We start from the raw sequence: 25440 nt of genomic DNA, 5'->3' as shown, positions 1-25440 counted from the left end.
GCTTCTAATTTGGGAAGGACCTGAGAACACAAGGGAATTTTTATTTTTATTTATTTATTTAATTTTTATTTTTTTAAAGAAAGAGGGAGAGAGAATTCTTTTAATATTTTTTTATTTTAGTTCTCAGCAGACACAACATCTTTGTTTGTATGCGGTGCTGAGGATCAAACCCGGGCCGCACGCATGCCAGGCGAGTGCGCTACCACTCGAGCCACATCCCCAGCCCACAAGGGAATTTTTAATAAATCATACTTAATAAAGTTACCTTTATTTATTTAAAAAAGATGTTTAAATATGAACGTTATGGGGCCTGGGTTGTGGTTCAGTGGCAGCGCACTTGCCTAGCACGCGTAAGGCACTCGGTTCGATTCTCAGCACCATATACAAATAAATAAAATAAACAACTAAAAAATATTTTTTAAAAAATGAACTTTAGGGGCTGGGATTGTGGCTCAGCAGTAGAGTGCTAGCCTAGCAGGAGCGGGACCCGGGTTTGATCCTCAGCACCACATAAAAAAACAAAGGCATTGTGTTGTGTCCATCTACACCCAAATAAATAAATAAATAAATACTTTGAAAAATGAACTTTATTATTAATCATTTATTTAGAGCAGGGTCTCATGTTGCCCAGGCTGGCCATTCCCTTGCCATCCTTCTGCCTCAGCCTTCTGAGGAGCTGGGACTACAGGGTGTGCCACCACACCAGCTTAAATTACCCTTATTTGAATGGCTTCATTACCTTTGCCTTTCTTTTAGTTTTAGGCATGCACATAGAGCTCCCTCCTGTTAGCTTCATGGAACTGACCGAACTGGACAATCTGGGGAGGTGCTGAAGATGGGAGGCATCCCAGAGACTGGACTGGACATGGGGGCCTTTTCTTAGACTTGTGAGTCTCTTTCCAGTGCCTTCTTTCCAGTGAGACTCCTTATCCCCAGGCTGGAAACCAGCTCCCCAGGGAACTATTGGAGAACCCCTCAGCCCTCCGCATCTGTCCAGTACCCAAGCTCTATGCCTCCTGATACTATTTCCCAATTATTGTCTCTTGGGCTCCCTACCTGTTCCCACCCCCATGTGGATTATGTCCAGGCAAAGGCTGGCTGTCAATTCTGTTGTGTACCTTTTGAAGAGTGCTGATAAGGTGTAAAAGTTCAGTAAACCCTTTCTGATTCCTTTCATAAAGGCTCAGAAGAGAGGAGGTAGGGATGAACAGATACTTTCTGCTCCCTAATAATATGCAGGCTTAATGTGTAAGGGTTACGAACAAACAAGCAAACTTGGAGAACTTAAAAAACACTACATTTCAAATCACTTTCGACAATTGGTGCTGTGGCTTCAAGCTGAAACCGCAGATGAACTCAGACAGGAGTGGGAGGCTCTGTGGTCCAGCCTCCCTTTGGTCTCATTCTCTTCCTGGTTGAGTCATTTGCCTTCTTCCAGAAGGTGCTTGCTGGTCCTCCCAACTTGCCTGGAAACTTCTGGGGAGAAAGGACAGGCTGTATCGCTCTGTTCCTGTGTAATCTTTCCTTCACTTCTGCACACTCAGCCTCCTTTACTCATAGCCGCCATCCAAAACTCTACAGCAATGTGTATATTAAATGCCCATCCTCAGTTTCTTCTTCTGCAAAATGATGATAATAAAACCGACTCTGCCTCAGAGCAGCTGGGTTGATTGAGATGATGCAGTCCCCCCCACCCTGTGCTTTACCCAATGCTTCACAAGGTTAGTAACCAGCAGGGGCCATCTGTCCAGCCTGGTCTCCTGTGTGCAGGGCTACCCCCAGAAGTGGGTAAAGGTCACTCATTAAATCTGCCTCTGCTCTTTCCTCCCTCATCCATCCAAATCAGCTCAGGCAGAGTCTAGTTAATATGCTTGATAATATCAGCACACATCAGAGATGGGCTTGCAAGACTTACTATTCATTCCCTAGAAGACTGTAAGATACAGGAAGCAGACTGCCTGGGTTCAAATCCCGACTGCACTTTTATTACCCAAGACAGTTTTAGGGAGAGGGGGAGTGACTTGATCTCTGTTCTCACTACAGGGATTAACTTCTGTCCTACTTTACAGAGTTGCTGTGAGATGTCATGAATTCATAAATTTGAGGTTCAGAGTCTGTGTAAACCTTCGTCATTGAAATTGATACATGTATATACCAAGAAACTCAAAGTGTTGCCAATTGGGCTCAGTGGTAGATCAGGTGCTTTCTGTTCCTCAGGGTCCTGGATTCACTCCCCAGGGGTGGAAAAATTGTTGCCAGTTAAACTGTGACCTTCATCAGCTGGAACTGAAATCACATACTTATTTCAGATATGAGGGGGAAAAAAAGGCGTATTTTAAAATAGATCAAATACAGCATTGTTATTACTAGAGGCTGAACAGGAACAGGCTAGTATTTTGTGCCTTAGGATTCAAATCCCAGGACTGCATTTATTCCTTGGGTAACTTTATGCAAGATATTTAACCTCTGTGCCTCAGTTTCCTTCGCCTGCAGAAGAACAATATCAATAATGCCCAGCACCCAAGACAGTTGGGCAATTAAATATGTGAGCGCTCCGAGTACCTGGCACATAGTAGCACTGTTATTGCTATTATTTGGAACAGTTATCGTTTCCAGGTCGGAGGTTGGCTAGTGGAGAGGACACACCTGCTGGGCTTCAGGAAGAGGGAACCTGGGCTGCGCCTCCGCCCCCGCCCAAAGTCAGCCAAGTCCGAGACCCGCGCCCCGCCCCCGCACCGCCCCGGCCAGCCTGGCCCTCACTGGTCTCGCGCACTTCCGGGGCCGGCGGTTGGTCGGGCGAAACTATCTGCTACGTTACGTAGGGGGAGTTAAAAGTCTGAGCGTCCGTATTTTTTTTCAGTCTCTGATTTTTCAGGCCCAGGTGTTGGTCTTATTGTAGCATTTAAATCTTCTCTCCTCACGCTCGGGCTCCCAGCAGGGTGCCCAGCCCGCTGAGGAGAAGATCCTGGCGTCTTGGCGCGGCGCCCTCCCCCTCTTGACCCGGAGCCGGTGGGAGAGGACGACGGCCGGCGGGGGGGAGGAGGCGGCCCTAGCGCCATTTTGTGGGAACGTAGAGGTAGCTGGGCTGCTCTCGGATCCCTCGCTGCTTCAGTTTCGGAGTCGCGCTTCCTAGCAGCGGCCTAGCGGGTGAGTCGCGGACGCTTCTCACTGTGGACCCCGCTGGTGTCTCGCCTCCCGCGTTGGGGGCGGCCTGAGGTGGGCCCAGAGGCCCGGTAAGGGAGCCGCGGAGCCAGGCCTACCTCGCCCTGCCCGAGCGGGCTCGCGCGGCAGCGTCGTTAGGGCCTGGCGCGGGCGGCTGCGGGCGCCGGAGCGGGGATGCCCGGCCCGCGGTGCCGAGCAGCCGCAGGCAGCGGGTCGGCCTGCGCCGGGGCCCGGGCCACGCTTGTGCCTGCGGCACCTCGCGCCAAGGGACAGTCGGTGCTTGCTCGGGCCTGGTGCCCCTGCGTCGCCGCCCGGGCCGCGCTGGGAACTCCTCCCTCGGCCTGCACGCACTGGCTTCTGGGAGGCGGCGGCCCACTTCACGGAGGACCTGTCGCCGCTGTCCTTGCGTCTCAAGTTTGGAGAGCCGCCCCAAAATTAGGAACAGAGAGGGACCGTCCCCCTGTTCGCGTCCCCTGGCCCCCTGCCCCTGCAGTCTCAAGGCCCGGCTTGTGCCCTGCCTTCTTACGAAGTCTGCCTTGATCCGCACTCGTACGAGCCCCGGCCAAATTCAAGTTCTCCCGCGCCTTCAGGGTTATTTACTACTTTCACGGTTGTAATAAAATAGCTACTTGTTTACTTTCTTCCTCTTGCTTACTCCCGCCTTTGTAATCAGTGTGCCACGTGGGGACCCAGTTACAGTTTCAGCGCCCGATGCGTAGCTCTTACTAAATGGGCACTGAATGAATGAACTGTTGAGGGAGGCATCAAAATTTTAATAGGAAAGCAACATCCTTGCCTTCTGGGGTAGCCAATAGGTGTGGGAATTAAAAGAGCAAGAGTTTCTTCTGGAAGTCGGAACAGTAACGGGATGGTGTTATCAGCTAACTGTAATTACTTTGACGGGACTGTTGCTCATTCGCTCTCTCTTTTCCTTTTAAGAGAAGTAAGAAAAGATGTCTGAATATATTCGGGTAACGGAAGATGAGAATGATGAGCCCATTGAAATACCATCAGAAGATGATGGGACAGTGCTGCTGTCCACAGTTACAGCCCAGTTTCCAGGGGCATGTGGGCTGCGCTACAGGAATCCAGTGACCCAGTGTATGAGAGGTGTTCGCCTAGTAGAAGGAATTCTGCATGCCCCTGATGCTGGTTGGGGAAACCTGGTATACGTTGTCAACTATCCCAAAGGTTTGTTACTTTTTGGTTTGCAAATTGCCGATGCTTAGTTGGGTTTGTGTCTTGTCCCTAGTGTTAGATCATGGCCTCTATTCATGGCAGAACGTCTCTTATAACCCAAGTATATATCCACATACTTCACTGTTAGACTAGTTTTGAAGACCACAAGTCTAAATTAGTGCAAATTGGGAATTACAGAGCATTTTTTTCCCCAGAGAAAACTATGTATTTAATCAGTTATCTGAGTAAGCATTGCTAAGTGAATGCCATATTTAGGGACTTTCTAATGTCTTGCAGTTTTATCAGTCTTGTAAATTGATTCTCTTAAAGTGCCCCAGTATTTTGGTTTGATTATTGTCCTTCCATCATTCATTTATCTTTATCTGGCTTATTCCCCTTCTCCTCCCCCCCTTAAAATGTACATCAACTGTAGTAATCCAAATCTTGAATTAGTGCAGTCCCATTTTTGAGCTTCTGGTCTTATTCTCGCTGCTGGTTATCACTGACATTATAAATCTAAGAAAAGGGCCATGGGGCTGGGTTTGTGGCTCAGCGGTAGAGCGCTTGGCTAGCATATGCAAGGCCTTGGGTTTGATCCTCAGCATCACATAAAAATAAATAAAGGTACTGTGTCCAACTACAACTAAAAAATATTAAGAAGTGGGGGGAACCATGAGGATTAAGAAGCATACCAAGAACATTTAGCAGTATGAATTTATGCTAGTTGATAAATATTTATGTTAGTTTTATTTTTAACTTGATATTGCAGACTGGGTGCCTTGGTGCACCCCAGTAGTCCCATCTGCCCAGGAGGCTGAGTCAGGAGGATCACAAATTCCAGTCTAGCCTTGGCAATTTAGCCAAAATCTCTCTCAAAATAAAAAAAGCTGAGAATGTAGCCATCGATAGAGTACTCCGGGTTTAATCTCTGGTACCACACAAAAAATCACAATATTGTAACAAAGTAGTTCACCAAACTTGGTCACTATACAAGACATTGACTTATGTTTGATGGTGTAAACTAAGTTTCAGGAGGCTATTTCTTGAACTATTGACTATAGATTTAATATGTGTCCAAATTTCATTTAAAGCTAGGCAAGGTGGTACATGCTTGTAATCCTACCTACTCGGGGTGCTGAGGTGGAGGATCGCAAGTTCGAGGTCAGCTTCAGCAACTTAGCAAGGCCCTAAGTAACTTGGCAAGACCCTGTCTCAAAATTTAAAAAAAGAGCTAGAGGTGTCACTCAGTGTTAGAACATTTGCCTAGCTTGTGTGAGGCTCTTGAGTTCAGTCCCTAGTACCCAACCTCAAAAATGTCACTTAGTTCTCCCCTTCCAGATAACCCAAGGCTTTTAATAATAACCTCTGGTTTTCTTATTATGAAATTGATGCGTATTTTTGGACGTTTGGAAAAGACGAAAATTAAAATTGTCCTTAAATTCACATATGGAGATTAAAGTTAAATTAGTATGTAGCCTTTAAATATACATTAGGCATTTCAATAATTAAGGAAATATATTTAGCCAAAAATGAAGTTTTTATGGTTTTTGGGGGGAAAACCTACCATTGATTATAGTCTTGAGATATTACAAAACCTGAATTTGGGAATTCCTGAATGTGCCTTCATTCTATCTGTGAGAGCTGACATTACTCCTAGCCGTCTTTTCATTGTCTTGTTGTTCTTAGAATCTTCTTTTAGTTTCTCATTTCTAGACATAAGGGGTAGTGTGTTTTTAAAGGAGAGCTATGTGAAATTTTCTAAAAGGTGTCTACTAATTTTATTTAGATAACAAAAGGAAAATGGATGAGACAGATGCTTCATCGGCAGTGAAAGTGAAAAGAGCAGTCCAAAAAACATCTGATTTAATAGTATTGGGTCTCCCGTGGAAAACAACCGAACAGGACCTGAAAGAGTATTTTAGTACCTTTGGAGAAGTTCTTATGGTGCAGGTAAAATTTTACTTCATTTAGCAGTTTTCTTTACCAGTGAATGAGCATGTAGCATTCTTACTACTTTAGTGGCACTGTTCCTTTGTTACAAGAGTTTTAACGTTTGTTAGAAAGTGTATGTACATAGGGATGCTCACAAAGAAATTTGGCTTTATGCACATGCATTGCATTTCATATTATAAAAATGAAGCTAGCTGGACTAGGTGGCACACACCTGTAATCCCAGTGGCTTGGGAGCCTGAGACAGGAGGATCACAAGTTCAGAGCCAGCCTTAGCAAAAGTGAGGCACTAAGCAACTCAGTGAAACCCTGTCTCTAAATAAAATACAAAATAGGGCTGAGGATGTGACTCAGTGGTTGAGTGCCCCCGGGTTCAATCCCTAGTATCAAAAAAAAAAACTAAACTAACTGAAAAAATTCTGTTGGTAAAGACGTAAGGGAAGTAGGTGACAGACATTCAGTTTGTTGTGTATATATTGATGAGAAATGTTTGCTTTTCCCATTTGATTAGTTAAGATTTATAACCAAATCTAATTTATATTTGCACTCATTCTGAAACATTGTTGTAATTTTATTGTGTAAATGAGTTTTGCTGTACTATTAACATAATCTGGATTCCCTCCTATTGGTTTTACCTGAAGACTAACTTGATTTAAATCTTAATTATCTCATTTGATTAAATCATTTAAATTCTCTGTCAGAGAACTCTGATTTGGGGGTATGAGCGTTGTGTTAAAGTAAATATCAATTGTCTTTTCAGGTCAAGAAAGATATTAAAACTGGTCATTCAAAAGGGTTTGGCTTTGTACGATTTACAGAATATGAAACCCAGGTGAAAGTAATGTCACAGCGACATATGATAGACGGACGATGGTGTGACTGTAAACTCCCCAATTCTAAGGTACTTCACTTTTTCCCCTCTATACTTTGGGAATTTTGCTGATCAACTTCCTTAGAAGACACTAACATAAAACATTAAGTACACTTGGAAAAGGTCATGGCTGGGGCTAGGGATGTAGCTCAGTGGTAGAGCATATGCTTACCATGCATGAGGCCCTGGGTTCAGTTGCAGGGTGTGTTTGTGAATTGATATTTTTCTTTGTTGAAGTCTTTGAACCTTAATGCATGCTGAATATTTTATGTTGCTTTGAAATATTTAATCTGTTATTCTTCCAAACTAAAAATTTGTTTTAATTTTTTTTTTTTTTTGTGGTGTTGGGGAATCAAACCCAAGATCTTAGCATGCTAGGCAAGTGCTCTGCCACTGAGCTAAACCCTACCCCAGCCCAGACTTTATACTCCATCCCAAATATTGTTGTTATTATTTCTGTCAGGTTTCTTACAGTATGCATTCAAACATGAAGTCAATCAGAATACATTAATCCTGTTATAAAGGCATATGGGAGCATCTGTGCCAGGATACTCATTGATCATCATAAATCCAAGTATACTTTCATAATGTAAAACTTTATTCTTGCCGGGCACAACGGTGTATGCCTATAATCCCAGTAGCTCAAAAAGCGGAGGCAAGAGGATTGCAGGTTTGAAGCCAGCCTCAGCAACTTGGTGAGGCCCTAAACAATTTGGTGAGACCCTGTCTCAAAAATAAAAATGGGCTACAGATGTGGCTTGGTGGTTAGGCATTCTTGGGTTCAATCCTGGTACCAAAAAAAAAAAGAAAGAAAAAACTTTATTCTTCGTTAAAGGCTTACAAGATAGAGAAGTACTGATGTAAGAAGTAGTATGCCTACCCTTTAATGATTTACCTGTTGTACAAGGCAACATCCCTACCATAATGCTCTTTGCATTGCTTATAAAATATTTCTGATGTTTTTCTTTCCTTTTGATTTTACCAGCAAAGCCCGGATGAGCCTTTGAGAAGCAGAAAGGTGTTTGTTGGGCGCTGTACGGAGGACATGACTGCTGATGAGCTGCAGCAGTTCTTCTGTCAGTATGGAGAAGTGGTAGATGTCTTCATTCCCAAACCATTCAGGGCTTTTGCCTTTGTTACATTTGCAGATGATCAGGTATTTTTCTTCTTACTAATTTCTCCCAGCTAATTAGGCATTTTCTCTTGAATTTTTTTCATTCAGCTAAGTTTTTGACTTTCTAAGGGGTGGGGTACATAGGCCTAGATATTAAGGAGATACTCTTTATATATTTTTTAGTATGTGGTCTTCAGGAATGTTATGTATCTTTTTTTTTTTTGAAGTTGTTGATGGACCACAGTATCTTTATTTTTATGTGTTGCTGGGGATCAAACCCAGGGCCTCACACCTGCAAGGCAAGTGCTCTACCACTGAGCTATAGCCCCAGCCCTGTTATGTATATATATATATATATATTTTTTTTTTTTTGATTATCAATTTTTTAGTTTGACACAATACTCTATTTCATTTATTTATTTTATGTGGTGCTAAGATCGAACCCAGGGCCTCACATGTGCTAGGTGAGCGCTCTACCGTTGAGCCGTACCCCCAGGCCCTGTTATGTATCTTTTGAAAAAAGTTACCACTGTTATCTTTACTAAAGCTGAAAGGCTATGTTGAAGGTTTCGGTGAAATGAGTATTTATTACTTATTTTTCCTCCAGTTCAGATAAATTATGCTTAAAATCTAGTTTTTTATTGCTATTTTGAGGTATGAGTCAGTGGTTTAATCTCCTTTGTTTACATCCTTTATTTTTTATAGGTTGCCCAGTCTCTTTGTGGAGAGGACTTGATCATTAAAGGAATCAGCGTGCATATATCCAATGCTGAACCTAAGCACAATAGCAATAGGCAGTTAGAGAGAAGTGGAAGATTTGGTGGTAATCCAGGTGGCTTTGGGAATCAGGGTGGGTTTGGTAACAGTAGAGGGGGTGGAGCTGGCTTGGGAAACAATCAGGGTAGTAACATGGGTGGAGGGATGAACTTTGGTGCTTTTAGCATTAATCCAGCCATGATGGCAGCAGCCCAGGCAGCGCTACAGAGCAGTTGGGGTATGATGGGCATGTTAGCCAGTCAGCAGAACCAGTCAGGCCCATCAGGTAATAACCAAAGCCAGGGCAACATGCAGAGAGAGCCAAATCAAGCTTTTGGGTCTGGAAATAATTCCTATAGTGGTTCTAATTCTGGTGCTGCAATTGGTTGGGGATCAGCATCAAATGCAGGGTCAGGTAGTGGTTTCAATGGAGGCTTTGGCTCAAGCATGGATTCTAAATCTTCTGGCTGGGGAATGTAGATAGTGGGTTATGGTTGGTTAGTTAGAATGGTGGGAATTCAAATTTTTCTAAACTCATGGTAAGTATATTGTAAAATACATATGTACTAAGAATTTTCAAAATTGGTTTGTTCAGTGTGGAGTATATTCAGCAGTATTTTTGACATTTTTCTTTAGAAAAAGAGGAAGAGCTAAAGGAATTTTATAAGTTTTGTTACATAAAGGGTTGAAATATTGAGTGGCTGAAAGTGAATTGCCGTTTGCCTGATTGGTAAACCAACACACTACAATTGATATCAAAAGGTTTCTCCTGTAATGTTTTATCCCTGGACTTGTTAAGTGAATTCTTTGCATGTTCAAAGTGGAAACCATTGATTAGAACTACATTCTTTTCTCCTTTTTTAATTTGAACCCCACCATATGAATTTTTTCCTTAGGAAAATCTCCTTTTGGGAGATCATGGTGTCACAGTGTTTGGTTCTTTTGGTTTTGTTTTTTAACACTTGTCTCCTCTCATATACAAAAGTACAATATGAAGCCTTCATTTAATCTCTGCAGTTCATCTCATTTCAAATGTTTATGGAAGAAGCACTTCATTGAAAGTAGTGCTGTAAATATTCTGCCATAGGAATGCTTCTGTCTACATGCTTTCTCATTCAAGAATTCGTCATCACGCTGCACAGGCTGCGTCTTTGACGGTGGGTGTCCCATTTTTATCCGCTACTCTTTATTTCATGGAGTCGTATCAACGCTATGAACGCAAGGCTGTGATTTGGAACCAGAAAGCTGTTTGAACTTTTGAAACCTTGTGTGGGATTGATGGTGGTGCCGAGGCATGAAAGGCTAGTATGAGCGAGGAAAGGAGAGAGCGCGTGCAGAGACTTGGTGGTGCATAATGGATATTTTTTAACTTGGCGAGATGTGTCTCTCAATCCTGTGGCTTTGGTGAGAGAGTGTGCAGAGAGCAATGATAGCAAATAATGTACGAATGTTTTTTGCATTCAAAGGACATCCACATCTGTTGGAAGACTTTAAGTGAGTTTTGTTCTTAGATAACCCACGTTAGTTGAATGTGTTAAGTGAAATGATACTTGTACTTCCCCTGCCCCTTTGTCAACTGCTGTGAATGCTGTATGGTGTGTGTTCTCCTCTGTTACTGATATGTAAGTGTGGTAATGTGAACTGAAGCTGATGGGTTGAGAACATGGACTGAGCTTGTGGTGTGCTTTGCAGGAGTACTTGGAAGCAGAGTTCACCAGTGAGCTCAGGTGTCTCAAAGAAGGGTGGAAGTTCTAATGTCTGTTAGCTACCCATAAGAATGCTGTTTGCTGCAGTTCTGTGTCCTGTGCTTGGATGCTTTTTATAAGAGTTGTCAATGTTGGAAATTCTTAAATAAAACTGATTTAAATAATATGTGTCTTTGTTTTGCAGCCCTGAATGCAAAGAATTCATAGCAGTTAATTCCCCTTTTTTGACCCTTTTGAGATGGAACTTTCATAAAGTTTCTTGGCAGTAGTTTATTTTGCTTCAAATAAACTTATTTGAAAAGTTGTCTCAAGTCAAATGGATTCATCACCTGTCATGCATTGACACCTGATACCCAGACTTAATTGCTATTTGTTCTTGCATTGTCCAAAGTGAAAAGTTTTTCTTTTTTTCTTTTTTCTTTTTTTAATCTAGTTTTTAATAAGTCTGGGTGACCGCACCTAAAATGGTAAGCAGTACCCTCCAGCTTTTTCTTAGTGCCTCTGTGCATTTGGGTGATGTTCTATTTACATGGCCTGTATAAATCTCCATTGGGAAATGCCTTCTAAAAATATTCTTGTTTGGGAGAGTGGGCAAAACATTATTTTCAAATGCTTTGTAGCAAAGCCTATCAATTGAAAAGAAGGGACTATCAGTACCTTTCTGTTTGGGATTGAAAAGTGGAATTAATTGCAATAGGGATAAAGTAGAAGAAACCACAAATTACCTTGTGCCTGAAATCCATTAAGAAGCCTGATAGCTTTAAGAACCAGTAGGGTGGGTTGTCTGTCTGTGGAAGTGTTAAGTGAAGTGGGCTTTGCCCTCCAAGGGAGGGAAGTATAATAATGTTGAATAAACTCGCTTACAGAACTCAGATTAGACTCTCACAATGCATTGTTAAGAATGTAAAAGCAATAATATATATTGATTCTTTATTGTACTTTTATGTAAATGCTAATCCTGTGAGAATTAAGGATCTCGTTTTCTAACTGGAAGAATGTGACAGTTTTTGTGTTGGTAGTTTACCTGATGCCCTTACCTACTTAGATTACCATAAATAGGTTTGTCATTTTGCAAGTTGAGTGTTTTAAACATTTATAAATGAAATCATCCTTTAGACTGTGATTGCCACATTGTTTTGTTATGCAGTTTCCTCTGTAAAAGGATCTTGAGTTGTTTTAATATTTTTCTGCATCTGAATCTGCATGATTTCCAAACCCTGTACCATCTGAATTTTGCATTTTAGCACTTGCACTATTACTCAGCAGCAGTAACATGGTAACACTTAAAATGGTATTCGGGGACCTCCAAAGACTAAACTGACAAGCCTTCAAGGAGCCCAGGGGTAAGTTAACTTATCGATGGCATGGTTTTAATACCTTATTTACACTTGTTAAAGCTAGTTGCTGGTCATAGAAGGCTTTCAATGTTGAGTAGCCTTTTATTTAACATGTTTATGATACTACATAGTGGGTAGTTATTCTACCCTTAAAAAAAAAATTAAAGTTTAGAAGTACTTAAACTATTTGGCAAAGATTTGTTTTTAAAAGTCTTATTTGGTCATCTAAATGCATTCATTCTAAAAATTTTTTTGAACCACAGTTGAATAAAAATTTTATTGTCACCACAGTTTAGTGTCTGGAGTCTTACTGGAAAAACATGATTTCTTTTTCCTATGTGACAAAGATGCTGGAAAGTTACCTTTAAAAAGTGATTATCAAGAAATTACACTTTATATGAACAAGAGAAATTAGACCTAAAGTCAAGAGTGAATTTTCATATAATGTTAACTAACTATATTGAAAAACTTAATTAAATATTTACTGTTAAATTTTTTAAGGAAGAAGGCTGGGGATGTTACTCCGGCAGAGCATTTGCCTCACATGCATGAAGCTCTCGGTTCAGTCTCCAGCAGTGCAAAATAAATAAATAAATAAATAAAAAGTTTTAGGGATAGCCAACTAAAATTAAATTTTAAGGTTAAATCAGCACCTGTATTTCCGTAGTAGGAACAGTAGGAAGTTACACAGTAATTCAGTTGCATCTGATAATTAGAATTTTTATTATTACACACAGGAGAGTATCTCTGAATTGAATAATAGAACTGTCTACTCAGCTATGGTAGAATTTGTCTATTGTTAAGCTTACCTGTGCCCGAAAATTTTGTGTTCAGTTAAGGAAAAGGGGGAAAAAAAAAAAAAAACTTCAGATTTATCTATAATATGACCACTTGTTTCTAGTACATTTCATTTTGTGGAAATACCAGATTTTATTTAGACAGTATTCTGAAGTTGAACATTATTTAGGTTATTTCCAATTGCTAGGAACATCTTATCTACCTGGGGGAAAAATGATTTTTCAAAGTTGCTCCCCTAAAACCCATAGTCCTATAATATATAAAGCACTCTTTGAGATCAGTAAGAACAAGTGGAAAATAGACAAGCAATTTGCAGAAATGCAAACAACTAGTATGAAAAGGTGGGCTTTGTAAGTAAATGCATCTTAAGCAGTGAGTTATATTGGGGTGGTGAAGGTGAATGTCATTGTAATACTGTGATGGTTTATGTCCCCTTCAATCAACAAGTAAGGGTGGCATTATACTATTAAATGGATTAGTACCTGTAACAGTGTCACCTGGAGTTTGGGTTATTTTGTGTGTGTGGTGGCGGGGGGGCGGTAGCTGCTATGTCACATTACTGCTAAGATCTTTTACAAGGTTCTAAAAATGACTCATTTACTGATTGAACACATGCAAATTATTAATTATGTTCTCAATCCAGGGAATATAGTTAATGACTTTCGTGTACACCCCATACTGACCTGCTTCCCCACAATTAACAGAACCCCAAGACACTAATCCCCCTACAAACCAAGTCTCTGTCTTGTTGTCTAGAAATACTAGTGCCCCTCCACTGTCACCTCTGCAGCTATCCTTGCCTCCAGTTTCTAAGCCAGCACAAAGCATGTTATCAGTTACCCTTCCCCCTGGATACTGCTTTTCATAGGCAGCAGTACATTTTTGATGGTCAGCAATTGGTATGTCGACAAACATTAGATTTCTAGCAAGAAAACCCCTTTGGGTTAATCCCCAACCAGATGCTGTTCCAATGTCATTTGTCCTTATCAAAAATTCAGCTTCTTTTCCTGGCAGACAAATAGGCATGATGTTGCTATTGATTACAACTTTGTTCTTCAATTTAATCAGTGCTATGTCATTGTCGAAACCAGCCTCATGAGTGTAACCTTCATGTATAAAAACAGCCTCAGCCCAGGCTTTTGTGTAGTTATGCGATAGTCTATTCAGGATGCCCATTCGAATGTCCAGGGAAGATACCTCTTCTTTTTGCCCATATATGGCGTGAGCAGCTGTTAGAATCCAGTTGTCATATAAAAGTGCACCTGCTGCTGTAGTTTGACCTAGTAACAGGACTTGCCAGGGGAAATCACCAGGCTGTGCCCTTTGCCCTCCATATATACGACCTCTTGTAGTCCGGGCTGATAGTCCACACACTGGGGAAGAAGCAGTGAGAGAGACTTTGTAAAAATCCAGTGGGGCTTTTTTTCCAAGTTTTTACCACTTTGGTGGTGGTTGTGTGTTTAATGTCAGCCAAAAATTAGGTCCTACAAGTAGGAGTGTTTCCTTACATAGGTGCGTAAGACTATTCTAAAATAGCACAATTCAAAGTTGTAAATAATTTTGGTATTTCTTAGTTCCTCAGGAAATTGTGAGTGAAATTTAAATTTTGGAAATAATTTTTTTTTTTTTACTAAAAGAATTTGGTCTATAAGATTTGGGGAGCTGTGTGCAGTGCACATGCCTAGAATCTCAGCAACTCAGGAGATCCAAGACTAGCCTGAGCAGCTTCACCCCTGTCTCAGAAAATAAAAAGGGCTGGGATGTGTCTCAATGGGAGAGTGCCCCAGGTTCCATCCCAGTACCATCCAGGACCCTTCGGGTCAGAAGTTATTATTTGTGGTCTGGTTGATTCTTCCAAACACTGAATCTTACTGTGTCCTTATTGCAGATTAATTATGCTCATTAATGTAGCATATGTTTCCCGTTATGGCAGTATACTTGTATTAAACTCACAAACGTTGTGTCTGCCAAGTATAGGTTTAAAAAAAACAATTTAAGCCAAATAACAGAGGGGTAATGAATATATTATTACCTTTCAGATTTTTTTTAAAAAAATCATTCTCAACTATTATTGTTAGAGCCAATTCTGGTTAAAAAAAAAATTAAGCACTATTAAAAAGCAAATTGCATTAATGTTTAAAAACCTAGATGTCATTGAAAACAATTGCTTAGGGAAATAATGAAGTTATTAGCTTTGGGTTTTAATAGCATTTTTACAGAGAAGGAAAGTAACAACAGAAGAACTCGTGTTTATAAATGTATAAATGGTTCAAGATAATTTAAAAAATCATTTAATTTTTTATGCTTGCCTAGTTATAAGGTCAAAAATAATCAAATGACTGATGCAGTCAGCACTGCACAACCTCTCTGTGTGGAAAGGGGATAATGAGAACAGATTATTTGGAAATAATAACTTGGTCTAAGAGCCAAGTGCTAAAGTTTCATTTCTGCCTACCACAGCTAAAGCACTTCTTATTGTCTCCCACCCAGTTCTCCTTTCCGTCAATTATGAATCTTGTATAAATGTGTCCATTACCAGGCTCACAGACTGGGAGTGATTTTTCTCCTTTGGAGCTCGTCCAGAATCCATCAGCCTCACATACATATTTACCTGCAAATCATTGGAAAAGCAAAAATGTTTAACTGCATGTATAAGTTGGTTGTCATTTGCTTGAATACCCCCTTGAAAAATGTTGATTCTTGAGCATCTGTGGGAGGTAGAGGTGTCTGACTAACCATTTTACATGATTTCATAAATAGGAGGTCTCTGCATTACCATGTTTGCTTGCAAAGTGGAAACCTTTTAGATGTGTAACTTGAATATGTATCAAGATCTCAAGTGCTTAATGATAACGTTTTGACTTGTTAAATTAAACCATTTGGAATATATTGTGTGTTTGTAGTAGTCATTTACTAGATAAGATCTGTTTTCAGATTCTTGCAAATTGACATTAAAGTCACTTTAGCTGTAATATTTCACTTAGCGGTGGGAGAAGTGCCTTTTAATCTTTTGTCTTCCTTAGCCAAAAATGTTGGTTAAAGTTCATTTCCAGAACACGAAAGCTTAAGTTCTAAATATCGCCACCCCAACTTTGCAAACCTTTCTTACCATTATTCCTCTTCATTGTATAGAAGGTCTCTGTGCAGTGGTACTGAACCTCAGCTCTATAGGTGGTCACTTCAGGACCAGTGAGGTATTCCACTCGGCCATTGGGCAGCTCCTCTGGAGGGCCACAGTCCACCACTAGTGAAGAAATATGGGAAGGGAGGGCTGGGGGTAGACTCCGTGGCAGGGCGCTTGCCTGACGAGACCTGAGTTTCATCTCCAGAATCATAAAATTAGTGAAAAGTTCTGAAGACCACTAGCAGCGTATCTAGAAGGTGGGCTGGACCACATGCATTTCCCCCTATGTGGTTGGTATTATGAATTTCATCTCTAGGAAGTGGCAAGAATCACATTAGTGTGATCTCAAAGCATCACTCATGTCCAGATTCTAATTAGATGGCTGGGCCAGGAGAGGATCAGGGCGGTGCCTTCCCTAAAGGAAATACTTGGAGTTCCTTATTTCTCATGAAACAAAGACTAGCCAGGTGCAGTGCACTCGGGTTATTAAGGAGGATTACAAACTGGAGTCCAGCCTCAGCAAACTGACAAGGCCCTAAGTAACAGCAAGGCCATGTCTCAAAAAATAAAAAGGATTTGGGGTGTGGCTCAGTGGTAGCCCTCCCCTGGGCTCCATCCCTGGTGCAGAAAGAAGACACAAGGCTGCCGTGTAGCAGCATTCTGGGAGGAGGAGAGCAGCAGGCCTGGGTCAAGATAAGCCAATGAACCCAGGGCCTTCTGGCCCTTTCCAACCAGAACTTTAGACCACCTGGAGTCTGAGCAAAACAGTTGTGTTGAGGGTCGTCATTTCATCCCTTGAGTGTGGACCAGAATTGACAGTGCTTAGGACATCACTAGCCAATTTGTGATACAAACGAGATGGAGCGATTTTTGTCTGAAGTCCTAGATCTCTCCACAGTAGACACGAGTTGTTGGTGTAGTTCTATTGGGGATATTAAAGCTGCGCTTTGGCAACCTTGTAGCTGTGGGCCTGGCTCTGTGCCAAGTTCTCCACCTTCCTCCTCAATGTCACTACAGCTCTTGACAGGGCCAATCTAGATGAGAAGATGAGACTGGTGTTTTGCCACCTGGGCACAGCAAAAAGTGGCAGGATCAGGGTTCAAACCCAGACCAGCTCTTTACTGTTTTCTCATTGGTGGAGATATAAATTTATAAAAAGAAAAAGACTTAAGTTTCTTGTTCCATAGAATTTGTTCTATGAAAACCTTTGCAAAAAAATACACAAAAAAAGGTATATAGACTTAACTCTACACCTGACAATAGCAAAACTCTGGCAATAGAAATTGGATAAAGTAAAAGCACCAAAGTGATTGGGGCTGTACACAGATCCAGGAGTAGGCCTCTTAAAGTCAGGCAGATGAGGGAAGGTGTCCCAGCCAGGAGGAAGCACAGTGCCACCATTTGGTTCAAGGCCATCATAATGAAATGCATGTTCAAAACAGGAGAATGAAGGAATAGGGCTGGGCTGGGGCTCAGAGGTAGAGCGATCGCCTAGCCTGTGTAAGACAGTGGGTTTAATCCTCAGCACCACATTAAAATATATTAAGAAAAAAAGTATGAATAGAGCCCCTCCACCCAATTTTTTGGGGGGAGGGCATTTCAGGGGATGAACTCAGCTTCGTGCAAGCCAGGCAAGTGCTCTTAACTGAGCTCCATCCTCCAGTATACCCTGCAAACTCAGTGGTAGTTTGGAGAGAGGCAAAAGATGCTTTTGCTGTATATTGTAAATTCCTTATTTTTTTCAATTTACACGTTTGTATTTTTACAATTGAAATGCTATTTTTACGATTCTTTAAATTTATATGATTCTTAGTCTACAAAATGGTGCGCCATTATCCCAGTTTGTGAGTGTGCATATGTGTGTTTATGTACATACATATGGACAGAATGACTCCCATCTCAACATGTGGCAGCAAGTACATGTTCATACATGTGAGATATGTGTAATTGGAGGGATACACACCAAAACAATAATGGTGATTATACTCTCACTGGGTGGTGTGATGGGTTCTCAATGTCACTGTGTGTGTGTATAATGTATGCAAAGAGCACACTTTGACTTTTCCCTAGTAACCTCGTGCTGTTGGAGCCTCTAAGTGCTGACTGAGGAGGAGAAGCAAGTTTTGAATCAAAGCCCTGATATATGTAACCATTGTTTGGGGGGAGGGGCAGAGAAGTGACAGAAGCAGTAAGGGTAGCAGCAGGTGAGGGAGTTGTCACCACATGGCCGTACAGCTGCACTCTGGCATGGGTCGATCCCAAGATCCATCTCTCTGACAGACTGCAGTGAATGATTTCAGGGGCAAAGCACCCTAAAGAGAAATTCAGACAGTAATTTCCTTGTTTACATCCTCTAGTCACCAAGAGCTGGGCCCCACAGCAGTTCCTATTCCAGTGCTTCACAAAAGGGAGGTGGCAGCCACATGAACAGAGCTCATGTGTGGTGGCACATGGGGGGCCTGGACTTGGTGCACACCCAGCTGCCTGGTGCATATGCACGTGCTACACAAAGCTCTGCTAGGTTAGGTCACCTGTTAGATATCTCAACTCTAAACCTGCATTGGTATTTCTGCTGCAGTGATTTATGTTTTTTTGCTTTCCACAGTAATCCAAAAACACATTAGAACTCAAAGTTCACCCTTTATATAAAGTGCCCGAGGTGTGTGGTCCAAAGCTTGGGAAAGGCTGGCATGATCAGACACAGAGCCCCTGTGTGTCTTTCTGACCTGAGGCCAGTAGATCAGCCAGAGGAAGGCTACTGAAATATTGTCATGAGCTTTGCATGTAATCAGCTTTCCCATCAGTGGGATTTAGAGGGAAAACTATTTTGACTTTCTGAAATAAAACCAAACAGTAAAATGAAAGAGGATGGCCGGCTCTGGTGACGCATGCCTGTCATCCCAGCTACTAGGGAGGCTGAGGCAGGAGGATCACAAATTGGAGGTCAGCCTCAGCAACTTAGTGAGTCACTGTCTCAAAAAAACAAAAAGGGCTGGGATGTGGCTCAGTGGTAAAGCACCTCTGGTTCAACCCTCAGGATACCCCGCCCACACACACACACACACAAAGAGGGTGGCATTGGCAGAAGCTTTATGCTTCAGAGGACCTCAAGGTGTCTTTTTTTGTTTTGTTTTTTTAAATCAAGTGAGAAACTGAACAAGTTTATAGTCAAGGAATTGTAGGAAAGAGCTCGAAAGGTGGGAATCTTTTTTTTTTTTTTTTTGGTTCTGACCCTCCACAGGACTGTGGGTTGCATCGCCAGCTATCATTTCAGTGTTATTACTTTTTACCACTGGGATTCAGTGACAATTTTGAAGAACATAAAGAGGACGTGTTAATCTCTTACCTGTGCCCCTAAAGCAACATGCTAAGCATTTTTTTAAATTATACTCCCTCTCCCTTAACAGTGATCACTATTTATAACTTTGCAGAATATACTCTTTCCCACCACTGTCTAATTTTTTGTGGGCCCAGAAGTTGTTCCATGGGAAGGTCATCCGTTGACCAGAGGGAGGACCTTGATTTAATACGCGGTGTTGCCGCAGGGCTCATGGAACAGTCTGGTGAGTGCCTCTTTCTGTCGTTTCAGCCACTTTATGAAGAGCTAGCTGCTGCAGCGAGCGAACAAAAGTTCCCCTTTTAATCACCAGCTCTCCAAGTAGCTTGTGGTAAGCGTTTGCCTGTCATGTGTGATGCCCGGGTTCCATCCCCAACCCTCCCCCCCAATAAATGTAAAAATAAATAATTTTTAAGAAGGCAGGATTCCCAAGGACGAAACTCTCCATGGCCGTCCCTGTGGTCTACGAGTGGATCTGCTTTTTATTGTTGAAGCACTGACCGCAGAGCTGCCCTGCCTCTTTCACACTCTTTCCGCTTTCTTTTCACGCATCTGCTCACACGTGTGTGCACATCTCGCCATGATTGTGACCCTGTGAGTATGGTTTTGTAGTAACTCACTTGCAGAAGCTCATAGCCAGTCTCACAGAAGACAGAGATGCTGTCTTTGAGGATGTACTTGGTTTGCACAGGTGAAATGTGACCATTAGGTGGTGCCATCGGATCAGGACACGGCTGCGCTGTGCAGAGGAAAGCAGGCTTAGTGACTTTGATGTGGTCAGTAGCAGCCAAGTCTGAATTTAGCAATCTGAAGTTCTTGACTTCTAAAGCAAACCTTTATGATACAAAGAAAGTCTCAAAAGCAAGATTAAACTCAGTGGCTTGCACAAATTAAGATCTGTTGCTTTGCCAGGCGAGGTGGCCCACACCCATAATCTCAGCCACCTGGAGGCTGAGGCAGGAGGACCACAAACTTGAGGCAGCCTTGGCAGCTTAGCAAGACCCTCAGCAACTTACCAAGACCCTGCTCAAAATTTTTAAAAAACTAAATGGGCTGGGGATGTAGCTCGGTGATAAAGTACCCCTGGTTCAATCCCAGGTACCACACACACAGACACACAAAGACAGACAGACAGACACACACAGTTATTTGTCTTTGCTTGGCACTCAGCCGTGGATAGGTAAGAAGGCCAGGTGTGCAGAAAGACAGTGCACCGCCCCACCTGCAAACCAGCCCAGCCCGGCCTCAGAACCACCTGGAAGGGCCTCTCCCGGCCCCTTCCCCAGGTCTGTCCTGCTGCCCTCTTTCCTCCCACAGCCAGGAGCAAGACACATGTGACTTAAAATCAAGTGGGTTTAAGTCATAGCTCCTGGGGACAGGGGAGGAGTACTAAGACAGCACTTGGACGAGTGGTTGGAAAGAGCAAGCTGCAGTCAAGCCTCATGACACCCATAAGATGCCAGGGTGACACAGGGGGAACACCAGGGCTCCAAGATGGGCCAGAGACCAAAGCTCCGGGGGACTTGGGGAGCCTCAAAAAGATCCAGACGGGGGCTTGCCTGGCGTGTGTGAGGCCCTGGGTTCAATTCTCAGCACCACATATAAATAAACGAAATAAAGGCCCAGTGACAACTAAAGAATATTAAAACAAACAAAAAACATTCACAACTTCTTTAAAGAAAAAAAAAGATCCAGAAGACCTGGGGAGCCTCAGCCTTCCCTGCTGGCACCCACCACAGTACTCGAGCCCTGGGGAGACTGCCTTCCACCAGCTGCAAGCCCCTGCTTGCTCTCACCCCCAGTTTCAGGCCACAGCCTGTGGCCCCGCTTCTCCTTGAGGCTCTTCCCTCCAGTGACCTGCTAAGCTGCTAGAGCAGCTGGGTTCACCCCACCCAGCCAGGGTCCTGAGGTGGCTCTCATCACACAGGGCCCAGGGCTTCTAACTTTGAGGGCCTGTCATGAGGAAGAGCTGCTAGCACTGGGCACATGGCTTATCCCTGTAATCCCAGTGGCTTGGGAGGTTGAGGCAGGAGGATTAGAAGTTTGAGGCCAGCCTCAGCAACTTAGCAAGGCCCTAAGCAACTTATTGAGACTCTGTCTCAAAATAAAAAAATGAATTAAAAAAAATGGCTGGGGATGTAGCTCAGTGGTAATGTGCCCCTGGGTTCAATCCCCAGTACAAAAAAAAAGGTGCTGGAAGGGCCCAGAGGGCAGAATCAAGGCCAGGGGCAGCCCCTGCAGACAGAGGTCATGGGTCCTGCTGACCCCCTGCGCTGTAGTTCTAGCCCAAACCCTCTGCAGCCCACACCTCACCCCCTACAGCTCCACACCCTGAATGGTGGCACCTTTGGGCTGGTGCTGGCATGTCCCCTTTCCTGGGCCCAGATACCCTGCCACCCATTGGGTCCTCCATTGCTGTCTTGGGGATGTCCTGTTCCAGGGCACCTTCCCTAGCATCCAGTCCCCGCCTGGGCCAGGTCCCTCCTCCGGACTCTCACCATGCCCAGACCTTGGCTCTGAGGCTGTGCCTGCCAGGGAGTCTGGTTATGTTACTGTCCCCACTGGACTGAGTTCCGTGTTTCGTGTCTCTGGAAGGGCATGTGGGTGAGGGGCCAGTGGGGGGTGGAAGGACGTGTTGGGGGATGGGAGGGCGGGGGAGGAAGGCACCAGTGGAAGGCCCTTGCTTCTCAGGCTTCCCCACTGGTCTCCCTGGCTGGGCCTGGCCTGGGAAGCGCTCCGCTCCCCATGGCTCCCTGACACAAGGAAGAGAGGAGAGGCTCTGAGCTTCCTGCCTGTTGGGACCCCCGCTCACCTGTGCTTGTGTAGTGGATCTTCCAGCCTGTGTGGGCCCCTGACTTGTCAGTGACAAAGAGGATGGTCACGTTGTTGCTCCCTGTCTCAATTCTGGGGGGCAATGTCTTCCCACAGAAAGGGCCATATTCCTCCTGGTCCGTCTGAATCTGAAAAAGGAGGAGCTCTGAAGTCCCAGGACCCGCTGCCGGGCTCCTGCTGGGGTGAGGGGCAAGCTCTCGCTCAGGGGAGCTGGTGGGACAGGTGGCCCGTCCCCCCGCCAGCCGGCTGGCCTGGACGGAGGTGAACAGGAGCTGGGCCACGGGCTGTGCTGAGGGGGACCCGAGGGCCGGGGCTCAGGCTGTACCATGAGGGAGTCGTAGGGACACTGGGCCTCGGGGTGGGCCTCCACGTCGAAGGACTCCACGAAGTCCAGGGTGACGCTGAAGCCCTCCTCCAGGCGGATGCCGTAGGAGCAGCTGGAGAGCTTGGGGTAGGGCCCCGGGTACTCGGGGCTGCTCAGCTCCCCAGATCGGCCGCGCAAGACCTGGCCTGAGCACAGGGCTGGGAAGAGGGGGAGAGCGGTGGGGCGGCTGCGCGCCCCGCTGCCCGCCCTCTGCTGGGACAGCAGGGTGGGTTGCTTCTGAAGAGCAGGGCATCTGTGTCCCTGAGTCTGGCCAGGCCTGCACACAGCTGGCCCGAGGCGCTGGAGGAAACGAAACACCCCACCCGGAAGGCTGAGAGGGCCCCGCCTATAGGCCACCTGCGTCTGCTGCACCAGGGACAGAAGCCTGCAAGGGCCCCACTCCCGGCCCTAGAGGGTGGGCGTCCTCAGCCAGGGTCTCAAAGCTGGAGGTGAAGGGCATGGGGGGAGGGAGGTTCTGCCAGAGCAAGAGGCACCCAAACACGGACGCAGGGAGCCCCCCTTCGGTCCCTAGGAATCCAAAAAGGGGAGAAGGAGGCAGGAGGGGACTTCCTGCTCCTTAGAATTCCCCACGCCCACCCCAGCAATTCCCAAGTGCACCCAGCAGGTGGCTCCCACCCACACCTGCAAGACCAGCCCAGCCCGGCCTCAGAACCTCCTGGAAGGGCCTCTCCCGGCCCCTTCCCCAGGTCTGTCCTGCTGCCCTCCTTCCTCCCACAGCTGAGGACTCTGCTCAGCACCGGTGTGGGCCAGGCTCCATCTACAGGGGGCGGAGGTCTGCCTCCCAGCCCCTGTCCCAGGGTGGGGTGCTGCATTGGGGCAGAGGCTTGTGAGAAGTGGGGTCCCTGCTTCCATGGGGCTGCTCCCTACGGAGCAGAGGGAATAGCCCCGTGTGGGGGGCACCAGCCCAACCCCTCTGTGAGCACCTCCCGGGGTCAGTGCACCTCAGGTCAGGCTCCCTTAGAGCAGAACAGGACCCCGAGGGGCTCCCCAACAGGAGCAAGCCCCAGGATGCTGGGAGTTCAGTCTCTGAGGATGCAGTGGGGAGTGCTCAGTCACTGTGTGAGCTTAGGCTAGCCCCTGCTCCTCTCTGGGCCTCAGTGCCCAACTCCAAAGTAGGAGGCTGCAGTAAGCCCTCTGGCAAAGGAGTCTGTGGCCCATGGAAGGGCTCCCACCAGGCTGGGCTGCATCGGGCTCTGCGGAGGGCAGGGACCGAGAGAAGAGGGCCAGGACACACAGCACCCACCTCCCCGGACCCTTCACCCAGAGACACACAGCAGCGGTGGAGGGAGAGCCAGGTTTATTCTCAGGCCTTGGGGCGCGTGAGCTGGGTGCTGTGGGCAGGCTGCAGCCCTTGGGCTGGGCAGGCGGAGCCAAGGAGGGTCAGAGGCTCTGCTCTGGAAAAGAGATCGACAGGGGACAGCGAGTGGGGAGGCAGGGTCAGAGCCAGCTCCCCAAGGCACTGACCATACAGCGCTTGGCAGGGGTACAGGAGAACCAGCGTCTGGGCCATGGAGACCAAGGGGGGCCAGGAACAGCTGGCTTTGGAGCATGCCCTGACCCCCACTCTGCAGTTGGTGGAGGGAGGGGACCCTGGTATGCCAGACTTGGCCAGAGGACCCAGGCCCAAGACCCCCATCTCCCCTCTCTGGGAGCTGGGAGCAGCTGCCCGTGAAGGGAAGGTGGCTGTGCCAGGGACTCTCAGAGCCCAGTGGGGCCAGGAGCACAGTGAGGACAGGGCACATGCTAATGAGCTAAAGAGGGCCGACTGGGCCAAGGCTCTGGGGGGAGTGGGTGGGGTGGGCAGAGAGGGGGAAGGCGGTCCCTGCCAAGGCTCCCCCAGAGCCGGCAGTCAGCGATGGCCCTGAGGGCTGGGGGCCTCGGGCAGGTGGGCTCACCTGAGCAGGTGCGCTTGTCCTGGTGGAGGACGTAGCCGGCGCGGCAGGAGCAATAGAAGCCACCCAGATGGTTGTGGCAGTGGTGGTCACAGGTGGCCTCCTCTCCCGGGGGCTCTCGGCATTCATCAATGTCTGGGGGAGAGGTGGGCCAGGCAGGGGCTCAGGAGGGATGGAAGTGGGACGAGCTTGGGCCTGGCCGGGGACTCGGGGGACAGCGAGCTCAGTGGCTGACCCAAGAGGAGCCTTGGGTGCTGCGCCCAGCCTTTCAGTCCCAGTTGGGAGACGTAAATAGCACCTTTTTGAAACCAGTGAGGGCTGCGCTCGCCCATGTCTGCCCAGTAGCGAGGGAACGCTCAGCGGCAGGATTAGTGAGGCGCCACCAAACCCTGGCCTTCTGAACACAGAGAGGTCATACAGCTGGTCCCTGCAGGGCCAGAAGCTGAAGTCTAGTGTCCACGTAAAGCCCACGCACAGCCGGGGCCCCTGCTGTGGGCCTCGTTTTCCTGCCTGTGCTTGGTCAGGAGCAGGTGAGGGCTCAGTCCGCATAACTGAGATTTGCACTGCGGATGGTGTCAGCTGGAAGGGGACTCAACTGCCCGCTGGGGTTGACAAGGACCCAGCCCCAGGGGAGACGGGAGTCTGCAGGCAGGGGCAGGGTTGGCTGGCTCAGTCGCCCACAGCTGTGGACAGGCCGCCTCAGGACCCTCCTCTCCCTCACCCTCAGCAGCATAGAAGGCCTCGAACCCCGTGAAAGGCTTCTCGTTGGAGTAATCGGAGCAGAAGGTGACGTCCAGGCTGGGGCCCAGGGAGTAGAAGGTGTCATTGCCCGGCGCCTGCTCCGTGTCCGTGCTCTCCTGTCCGCACAGCGTGGCCAGCACCTTGGTCCCCGAGCTCAGCTGTGGGGGCAGGGGTCACAGGGAGGAGAGAGAAGACCCGGGCCTGCCCTCCCTGCTGGCCAAGGCCAGACCCTGTCCCCTGGTGTCCCCCCAGCCCT

At 45.9% G+C, this 25440-nt stretch overlaps 2 protein-coding genes and 1 long non-coding RNA gene across 22 annotated transcripts in view; 1 reads left to right on the top strand and 2 right to left on the bottom strand.

Annotated features, from left to right (window-relative positions):
• Positions 1-581: 581 nt before the first annotated feature.
• Positions 582-2968, bottom strand: LOC131423410 (uncharacterized). The gene is made up of 2 exons (XR_009224924.1): positions 2761-2968; positions 582-2286 (listed from the first exon to the last, which is right to left on the bottom strand). It is a non-coding gene; the product is annotated as an uncharacterized LOC131423410 (long non-coding RNA).
• Positions 2969-3012: 44 nt separating this feature from the next.
• Positions 3013-15762, top strand: Tardbp (TAR DNA binding protein). 12 transcript variants are annotated; one of them, XR_009224922.1, is made up of 9 exons: positions 3013-3147; positions 4102-4353; positions 6128-6291; positions 7052-7192; positions 8148-8318; positions 8982-9108; positions 10050-10189; positions 10923-11205; positions 11983-15762. XR_009224922.1 is itself a non-coding variant. In XM_058572661.1 (7 exons), the coding sequence occupies exons 2-7, from the start codon at positions 4116-4118 to the stop codon at positions 10103-10105; spliced, it is 897 nt and encodes a 298-aa protein (XP_058428644.1). In that variant the 5' UTR covers positions 3014-3147; positions 4102-4115; the 3' UTR covers positions 10106-10902. The 12 variants fall into 12 exon arrangements, 3 of the variants coding, with proteins under 3 accessions (XP_046280677.1, XP_058428644.1, XP_046280679.1); XR_009224920.1 differs by having other exon boundaries at positions 10923-12081; positions 15364-15762; XR_009224917.1 differs by having other exon boundaries at positions 8982-10189; positions 11172-11205; positions 11983-12081; positions 15364-15762.
• Positions 12770-25440, bottom strand: part of Masp2 (MBL associated serine protease 2) — a 13097-nt gene continuing 426 nt past the window's right edge. The window contains exons 2-10 of one of the 9 annotated variants that reach the window (XM_046424713.1): positions 25165-25342; positions 24447-24578; positions 22492-22688; positions 22147-22294; positions 19955-20073; positions 18231-18309; positions 15983-16117; positions 15410-15484; positions 12770-14246 (exon numbers count right to left, since the gene is read on the bottom strand). In XM_046424713.1, the coding sequence (XP_046280669.1) occupies positions 13471-14246; positions 15410-15484; positions 15983-16117; positions 18231-18309; positions 19955-20073; positions 22147-22294; positions 22492-22688; positions 24447-24578; positions 25165-25342 (1839 nt within the window). In that variant the 3' untranslated portion in view covers positions 12770-13470. Of the gene's footprint in view, positions 14247-15314; positions 15485-15982; positions 16118-18230; positions 18310-19954; positions 20074-22146; positions 22295-22491; positions 22689-23794; positions 23946-24446; positions 24579-25164; positions 25343-25440 lie in introns of those variants that run through there. The other 8 variants (XM_046424715.2, XM_046424714.2, XM_046424718.2 and 5 more) reach the window with 8 other exon arrangements.

This window comes from Marmota monax, unplaced genomic scaffold, assembly GCF_021218885.2.
Source record: "Marmota monax isolate L192 unplaced genomic scaffold, Marmota_monax_Labrador192_F-V1.1 WCK01_AAM20220418_F8-fsc00080, whole genome shotgun sequence".
Taxonomy (NCBI): Eukaryota; Metazoa; Chordata; class Mammalia; order Rodentia; family Sciuridae; genus Marmota; species Marmota monax.
This window is presented reverse-complemented; position numbering and strand designations above follow the sequence as displayed.